The sequence below is a fragment of the Aspergillus thermomutatus genome (genome assembly GCF_002237265.1).
Source record: "Aspergillus thermomutatus strain HMR AF 39 chromosome Unknown NODE_64, whole genome shotgun sequence".
Lineage (NCBI taxonomy): Eukaryota > Fungi > Ascomycota > Eurotiomycetes > Eurotiales > Aspergillaceae > Aspergillus > Aspergillus thermomutatus.
This window is the reverse complement of record NW_020798113.1, coordinates 109,608-117,958: the sequence shown is the minus strand read 5'-3', so window position 1 is coordinate 117,958 and position 8,351 is coordinate 109,608. Positions and strand designations below refer to the sequence as shown.

The window sequence follows — 8,351 nt, the reverse complement described above, 5'->3', positions numbered from 1 at the left end:
AAATGGAGGAGTGGTTAGTACTGAGAAATATTGATGTGTAGTGTGAGTGGATTGGTGTAGGTGTGTGATGGAGTCTTCGGGAATAGAGGTGAGGTAGGGGGCTAGGGAAAGACTACCGTTTCGCCCCCGAGATTCTGGTGGGTTTGGCATGAGCCTGATGATTTTGTATATATCATAGTAATTCGATAGATCACGACACTTTTTACGTCCAACGAATATGAAGTTCCCCGGCACTTATGAGAGACATGCCATTTTTGTCTTTTAATCTACCGGTCAATAAAGTATTGACTCAATTTGTAGTTACACCACCCCCTGGTAGAGACCCAGGCATGTGGAATTGATCGCTCAAATTACCGCTGCTCTCTTCTCGGGTCATGCTGCGACTGCGGAGGTCGCCGGTTTCAACATTGAAGCTGCTCGTTCGCGAAGCAAGGTCAAATGGCGGCCGTGTGCCCAATAGTCCTCCAAACCTGAGCGTCTCTGGTTCGCGAGACGAGTCCTCGTGACGGGCAGACCCGCTGATATCTGCCGCTACGCTACTTCGCGGCGCATTAGAGCCCGTTTCCGAATCATCGCCGGTCCGTACGCCTGTTCTGCCCATGCGAGGCCAGAGGTCCGGCAGCCCCACGACCTGCACCCGAGGTTCGACAACGCGCTCCTCAAACCATGCATGAACACGCGCTTCGACTAGCTGAGCAACTTTAGGTACGTCCTGAAGCCTGCTACGAGAGCCGATCAACGACCGCACGGAGAGGTCAAGTCGATAGTCTGGAAGAAAGGAGAACGCAACGTTGCTCTTTGGACTGGTTTTCGGCGGATTTCCATCGTTGGGTTCCTCAGAGGAACCACCTGAGCGAGATTGATTTCCGCCCGTCTGATCTTCGCGCTTCGAGCGTCCATTCGTTGTTGTCTCGGCGGTAGGGGGAGATGGGGAATGGGATGGAGTGTCGAGTGGAGGTGTGGAAGCGGGGACGAGGGATATGCAAAGGGTCCCGGAAAAGCGGACAACAGAAATAGAGAGAGCCACGGGAAGGATGGCAGAGCTTGGCTTCGGGTAATTGAGAAGTAGCTGCGTCTCGATGGCAATGGAGAGGTTGTCATCGCTCAGGTCGACGTCCATCAGGGCCTGAAGCCGTCCACCACCAGAATTTGGGTCATCAACAGCAATGATCCGACAGTTGCTGAAGATCGGAAACTCCTCCCCCAGAGATATGTCCGTTACAGTAATTTTATCTATAAAAGATGGCTTCTTTTCGGGGTTATTCAGGGCCGCGGTTAGCGAGTTGAGGATTGATGACGTCGGCGAGTCCTTTAACAGATATGCTGTTTGTCTGTACTGAGCAATGGTCTGAGCTATGAGGACGTTGAACCAGTCCAATGATTCTGGCTGGTGTGAAGAATGGTGTATCCTGTGTCGTCCATGTTTCGAGGAGGGATTGGTGGGGATAGCAGTGTAGTAGGTCTTTCGCAGGATGGAGCGGGTGTTGGTTGCGGAGGACGGTACCGGACGAAGGACATTCGAGTTCGACGGTTTTTCTCTCAATGATCTTGAGCTTCCATCATGCTGTGCACTGCTGTAAATCGAATTGGACCGTCGATGAGTCGCCGAACGATGAGAAAGGCCGCGAGAGGGCGGAGGCGCTGCTTCGCCGAAGATGAAGAACTTGATGAAGGCAGCGATGAGAAGCACGACGGAGAGCTGTCCCAGCAGGAAGCCTTGTGTAAATGATAAACTACACCCACTTCATCAGCTATTCAGCAGCCCTATCAAATAAGGGACGGTGATCTTGACGTACGAGGACTGAGCCGGGATAGGCGGGTGGTCGTCTAGTTCAGTGTTGTCAGCCTTGGATCAAGCATCAACAACGGAATCGAATCAATCGCACTTAGCTGAGAAGTCATTTTCAGCTGCTGTCTATGTAAGTCAGGTGCCTTTCCGTGGCCCCATTGCTACAACCAGCGACACTGCAATTGAAGATTTCTTACGTGTTGGAAGATCAAGATCAAGGTCAAAAAATAATGACGAATGACAAAGGACCTTGTCCGCCTCGGCCAAGGCTACAAGGCGGAGCATCTGCTTATCACAATTGGACTCCATCAAAATGACCCATGAGCTCATGCATCGGCGTAAGGACACGTTGAGCTTTCGGAGTCATCTACTGTTCGATCACTAACAGTCTGTATTTTATTGCCAGCTGGCTGGTTTCACCTCGTCTGATAGTTATTGCATCTGTCTGCTCACGACTAATATGCTTGCGAACTGATTTTACTCGACCACACAGAACGGAAACATTTCTCTCCCAGAATGTACTATCCAGGCGTCATCTCGCTGCTACTATATCTTCTATGCTTTGCTGCCCCGGCGCTAGCATTCGGCAGATCTTCGGAATCGCCCCCAGGGAGAAATGCCATACTCCTCTCGCGAGTGCAGTCGTTGACACTCCGCGCCGATCGTCTCACATCCTCTCGCCGTGTTTCTCCGATTCCACAACTGAAATGCGTGGGACCCTCAAAGCGCATTTGTGACATGTACACAATAGACACTATGCGATGCACAAATGCTGGATACGAATACGAGGAAGAAGATGTCCAGTGGACTTGTACTGCACCACTTCCGGAGGAGTTCAAGTTGGGCGCAACAGATGTGGTCTGCGAGGGATACCGAAACGCTGATGACAAGTGGGTGTTGAAGGGCAGCTGTGGTGTCGAGTACCGGCTACTGTTAACGGAGCGCGGGGAGAGGCGATTTGGCAAGGTGCAAGAGGATGATCTGTGGTCCGGCCGGGGCGCGACAAAAGGATGGCGCCGAGAAATGGCCGCTCTAGGCGAGCTGATTTTCTTTGGGTTCATGGTTGCGGTTTTCGTTCTGATTGTATGGCCTATGCTTTGCGCCTGTTTAGGACGGGGAGGTCGCCGAAGAGGCCCCAATGTTGGACGAGGTTGGGGCGGAGGAGGTGATGACCATGGGCCTTACCCTGGACCCCCTCCTCCGTATAGCAGCTCTCCAAGTAGTAGTTCGTGTTCATCGCAGCCAGGCGCGCAGGGATGGAGACCGGGCTTTTGGACCGGTGCTGCGGGTGGTGCCGCAGCTGGCTACGAGATGGGCAGGAGAAGCAATCGGCATAGCTCTCCATGGGGAGACAGGCCGTCGTCTTCTAGGAGATGGGATGACCAAGAGACTTGGAGAGAAAACAGCCCACGGCCGCGTTCCCCTCCTCGGTTTTCAGCTACCACTGAAAGTACAGGGTTCGGCTCAACAAGACGAAGATAATGCTTAGAACCTCGGACTTCAGAATTGATTGATTCGCCCCTAATTCCGATAACTGTAGCGATCTACCTACGTAGACGCCGCATGATGAAGCTAGCATGTGTTGGACAACCTAGTTATGATATCACAAGCTCCCATGAAAGCGAGAAGCAACACCCACAAGAGCCACCCAGGTAGACCGCAGAAAAAACACCAGGCCGTGATCCCATTTCAAAGGCGAGTGTAACACAGTAAAACTCCTCAATGCCGACTCCGAACCACCAAATGCGAATAAATAATCAAGGAAAGTCGTCAATCGTGCCAACCACTTCTTCAGTTCCGCCACCCATAGCTCTCATCGCCTGTCTTTTGTTGTTGCGTTTGCCCTTTATGGGCATGTTATTGGCATTATCCAGCCCTGGCGCAGCACTGCCATCAGTCGCGCCGTCTGGATTGCGAAGCAAATCCTCCTGGGCCTGCTTTTCCTTTGCGTGTTGTTCCTCAATCCGTTTCTTCTCTTCATCCAATTCTTGCTGAACCACTTTGGGGTCATCATACACAGTGTTGGTCATTTCGGAATACGTCGTGATATCAATCGTTTCCCGTGGACCCAACAGTGTTTCCTTGATTCGTTCTGGGGCACGCCGCTCTTCGTTGTTGAATTTCAGCTTGATCTGACGTCTCGACCTTCCAGGGAACAGCTTGCTGATCATCATGAAATCGGTGCCGAACATTCGCAAGCCTCTGTAGAATAGATCCGTCATCTCTTCATCCCACGATTCTGTTTTGGACCGTTTTCCCCATGTGGCTTGGTTGATCTTCCGAGTAAGAGAGCTTTCCACCACATCCTCTAGCTCCCCTGCATTTCTCGCCGCATCTGCATGACGATCGACCTGGAGGGAAGCGGCATCAAGCACAATCTCTCCATTCACGATCCGCATTACAGGACCGGCCTGTGGCTTCTTGTCGACAACGATATCGAGTTCTGCCCCGGGGGATGTAGCATCCGTATTCAATTTGAGGGGGACTGGCGTTTGGCTCTCGTCCTCTTGTTGGGCTCGCTTACGTTCCTGCTCAGCGAGCTCCATGTTGCGCAACTCTGTTTCCCGCTTAGACATTTTCCCTGTTCGTAAATCTTTACACAATTCCGACATCTTGACAACTGCCGGAGCGATCTCGATGAGGTCCGCTCCTTCAGGAGTTGGCTCGCGCTTTTTGCGAGACCGTTGTTGTTTCCTCTTCACCTTGCCCGCGGCATCTTCGACATTGGAAATGCGGCTCGCCCTTCTGCTTCGCGATTTCGACGCTCTTCGAGTCTGGTCGGCGTTTGCTTGCGATTCAGCTCCGTCGGTAACTTCTGTAGTTTCTTCAACCGTCGGAGTTTGGGTAGATGGAGGAGTAATGACATGGGATGGTGAAAGAGCAGAACGTGTGGATGTTGTTGACGACTCTTGAGTGAGCTTTAAGCGCTTGGATGGGCGGATCTCTGGAGCGGTCTCAACAGGTGGAAGGGTATGAGAATTAGTCGAAAGTGTCGAGGCTTCATCGCGGCTCAGAAGGTCTTGGTGATCTTCGATACTTTGAGAAATTTCTCTTTGTTTCTCGGGTCCATTCGCGACGAGATTTGTGGGTAGGCGTTCGGTATTGGTATCATGATGAGCGAGAGATTGAGATGCTGCAGGAGCTTCTTCAACATTCACTCGCCGTGTGGGCACCGAGAAAGATGCCTTGCGCTTTGGAAGAGGAATGGGAATGGCTGTCACAGATTTGGATGGTACCGAATCGGGTCCCGGGGCACTCGATGACTCGGCGACGGGTAATTGAACATCAGCGGCGGATGGGACAGAAGGCTCTGAGACCGCAGCGGGAGGCGCGGGCTCAGCAGTAACTTTTTCTACCGCGGGTTGAGTGTTTTGAGTGGTAGATGTTTGTGAAGCGGCACTAGGTCTTCGCGGTGGTGCTGGGGTTGCCGAGGGAGCCGGAGGGGCGCGTCGGACAGGCGCCTTTGGAGCAAATTTCTTGCCCGACTTATCTGGAAGACGGAAGCGGTCAGAAGATGCAGCACGTTGTAAGGGCAGGATTCAACACTTACTGATGACAGAACTCGAAAAAGACTTCATCCTCACCACTCGTCATAGCTGGAGAGGAAAAGAGCCATCAAAGTCCAGACCAAGTAATAGAAATGATACACTAGATGGTTGGTCCAACGGATATACGTAGAGGGTGGCATGCAGAAGTCTAGATGCCGGTGTTCGTCTGAACTCTGGGGGGAAGTGGACTCGGTCACGTGGGAGGCGCTAGGCGACGCTAAACCTCCCAGGCCGAAAATCCTCCTGGCTTCCCAAGTCTTGCTTATCACAACCACCTTCACGGCTGCACCCTTCAACGTCACTCAGAATTTGTTGTCACCTACACGGACGGATACTGCTGCGGTTCTTGCTCCCGGCTGGTTGCTGTTCAGTGGTGACGGCCTTTATCGACTTATGTCTTTCTAGCCACTGATGCCGGCCGCCGAAGCATCTCCCGTCGCATCTTCCGAGTCCGGTATCGTCAAGATGGAAGACCGGAAGAGACCTGCTACTCATGATCACAATGATTCGGCTCCACCATTGAAGAAGCAAGCTACTTCTGTCAATGGTGGTAGTAGACCTCACCCAGATGCCGATATGCCTTGGAAAGACGACTTAGAGGTGAGCTGCCCACGGCCCGTTACTGGAGCTTCGGCCTGAAGCAGAAGGCTTTTTTTTTTTTTTTCTTTTCTTTTTTTCTCCACTTAAAATTCAGCTGAAGTTTGAAATGATTCCGATGCTGACTTACACTCCGTGGCAGCGATTTCAAAAAGATGCGATATGGCGGCAGATGCAAGAGTACAAACGCGAGAAGACGTCTCTGGAGACGAAGCTCAAGGAAATGTCGAAAGCTACGGCCTACCATAATGACCATTTACGTGTAATTGATGCCTGGTTCAATCAGGTAAGTATCTTCGCGCATCTTCCCTGCAGCGGCAGAGTCTTACTGCTCTTGCGATAGTTAATTGATGAGGTCAAAACTCTTATGGGCGCGTCGGAAGAAGACAAAGGTAGGCGGGCACTAACCTAGTTTGATCACCATTTTGAGATCGGCTCATTAATATCCTTCTAGACCGGCCTTCGTTTCGAAGCTCGTTGCTATTCGAAAATATGGAAGACTTTGAGAAGCATCTCAAATCCCGGTCAGATGATATACGTGCCATTATCACTCGGTTGCAATCCTTTTCCACAAAGGCCTCACCTGAGGTCACAGATTTGCAGTCCCAACTTGCGGTGAAATTGGCCGAAGAAAAAGGTACTATCGCCGAGCTTGAGAAAGCTTTGGCCGAGAAACAGCAGTTAGAAGAAAGCCTGGAGGCAGCGTCATTACGGTACATGGTGGCTGAGAAGAAGCTCGACCGCGCACGAAGCTTGACTGTCGCGAAATTAGAGAAGCAGTATCTCCTGGGTGCTCAGCGACCTGGCGGGGATAGCGCATCTGGAAATCGGGAAGAACAGTCACCCGTCAACGGTGTACCCTCGAGTGTCGAACGCAATTCCGAATTGGAGGAAGCGCATAAACAGCTTGTAGCTGTCTCGGAGAAGCAAAAGGAACAATTGCAAAAACTGGAAATTGAAAATGCGGGTCTGCTAAGCCAGATCACGGAATTGAATATCAAGGTAAGGCGCCGACCGTCAGCCGTGCAAATTGCCGCTGACTGAATGTTGTTGATCTAGCGCACAAAACCCACCGACGATGATTATGCGCACACGGACTTGTTCAAGCAGCTAAGATCCCAATACGACGACGTTGTAAAACGAATCAACCACCTGGAGGCGACAAACATACAACTACGTGAAGAGGCTGCAAAGTTACGATCTGAACGGACTGCATATCGCAATCAGGTGGATGAGGAAGCCCAGAACGTTATTGCCGAAAAGGAAGCGCAGTTGATGCGAGCAGAGACTGACTTGGCCCGAATTCGGAACGCCCGTGACGAGCTCTTGGCTGATCAGCAGATGCGCAAGGCTGCGCAAGAACAGGAGAAAATTGCTACAACTAAGGTCCAGGAGCTTGCGGATGCTGCACAGGCCCGGATTAATGCCCTAGAGTCTGAGGTAGAAAGGCTCCGCGTGCAGCTTGACAACACGAAAGCCTCGCATACGGAGAGCGATGATATTCCGTTCGAAGAACTTCGTGCGAAGTATCAGAATTTGGAGCGCCAGTATTCCATGCTCAATACTGAGTTAACGTCGATGCAGACCGCCTGCAAAAAGTATTCTTCATTGGCTTCGCAAAAGGTTGCAGATTTCAGCGCTTTAGAAGAAAAGGTCGCCCGGTTGACTGCTGAAAAGTCGAAAGCGGATCAAAAGTATTTCGCCGCAATGAAAAGCAAGGAAGCACGAGAGTTGGAAGTTCGAACTTTAAGAATGCAGAACTCGAAGAGCTCTGATATTGTCTCGCAATTAAAGGAATCGGAGGCAACCACTCGCTCTCTGTTAGCCAATATGGAGAAGCAGGCTAGCGAGACGAAGGAAGCATTGAATTCAATCATCAGCAAGCATCATGCGGCTCAACAGCAAATCGCGGAGAATAACATTGTTATCGATGGCCTCAAAGCCCAGGTCAATGAGCTCAAGTCCCTCTCGGCGTCGAAGGATTCGTCGTTGGCGAGTGCTTCAAGCGCTTGTCGTAAGGCCGAGACTGAGATTGAAAGCTTGAAAGTCACGCTTGCCGATACCAAAAAGAGTCTTGACAATTGGAAGAACAAGAGTTTGGGCAATTCGTCGTCCGAGTATGAGATGTTAAGGGTAAGTCTTTCCAGCGCATGCACACGGGGGACTGATACTAATTGATTGCCATTCCCAGAGTCTTGCCCTTTGTACTGTCTGCCGCAGGAATTTCAAGAATACTGCGATCAAGACATGTGGTCACGTCTTCTGCAAAGAATGCGTTGAAGAAAGACTTACTTCTCGGTCTCGAAAGTGTCCAAATTGCAATAGATCATTCGGAAATAACGATCATATGCATATCACGCTATAAGTCCTCTCAGCAATCGTTAAGTTTCCGATTTGGTCCTCGGTCCGGTTCAAAA

At 51.1% G+C, this 8,351-nt stretch overlaps 4 protein-coding genes across 4 annotated transcripts; 2 read left to right on the top strand and 2 right to left on the bottom strand.

Annotated features, from left to right (window-relative positions):
* Positions 1–289: 289 nt before the first annotated feature.
* Positions 290–1,902, bottom strand: mmm1 (ERMES complex subunit MMM1; the record flags this gene model as incomplete). Its single annotated transcript, XM_026762214.1, has 3 exons — positions 290–1,733; positions 1,797–1,827; positions 1,887–1,902. The coding sequence occupies 3 exons, from the start codon at positions 1,900–1,902 to the stop codon at positions 290–292; spliced, it is 1,491 nt and encodes a 496-aa protein (XP_026615532.1).
* A 403-nt stretch (positions 1,903–2,305) lies between these two features.
* CDV56_108565 (DUF1183 domain protein) lies at positions 2,306–3,278 on the top strand (the record flags this gene model as incomplete). Its single annotated transcript, XM_026762184.1, has 2 exons — positions 2,306–2,851; positions 2,901–3,278. 2 exons carry the CDS (start codon positions 2,306–2,308, stop codon positions 3,276–3,278), a joined length of 924 nt encoding a protein of 307 aa, XP_026615531.1.
* A 268-nt stretch (positions 3,279–3,546) lies between these two features.
* Positions 3,547–5,367, bottom strand: CDV56_108511 (transcription factor TFIIIB subunit BDP1; the record flags this gene model as incomplete). The annotated part of the gene is made up of 2 exons (XM_026762130.1): positions 3,547–5,279; positions 5,340–5,367. 2 exons carry the CDS (start codon positions 5,365–5,367, stop codon positions 3,547–3,549), a joined length of 1,761 nt encoding a protein of 586 aa, XP_026615530.1.
* A 381-nt stretch (positions 5,368–5,748) lies between these two features.
* On the top strand, positions 5,749–8,299 carry BRE1 (E3 ubiquitin-protein ligase BRE1; the record flags this gene model as incomplete). Its single annotated transcript, XM_026762054.1, has 6 exons — positions 5,749–5,937; positions 6,077–6,220; positions 6,278–6,326; positions 6,389–6,936; positions 6,994–8,067; positions 8,126–8,299. The coding sequence occupies 6 exons, from the start codon at positions 5,749–5,751 to the stop codon at positions 8,297–8,299; spliced, it is 2,178 nt and encodes a 725-aa protein (XP_026615529.1).
* Positions 8,300–8,351: the final 52 nt, after the last annotated feature.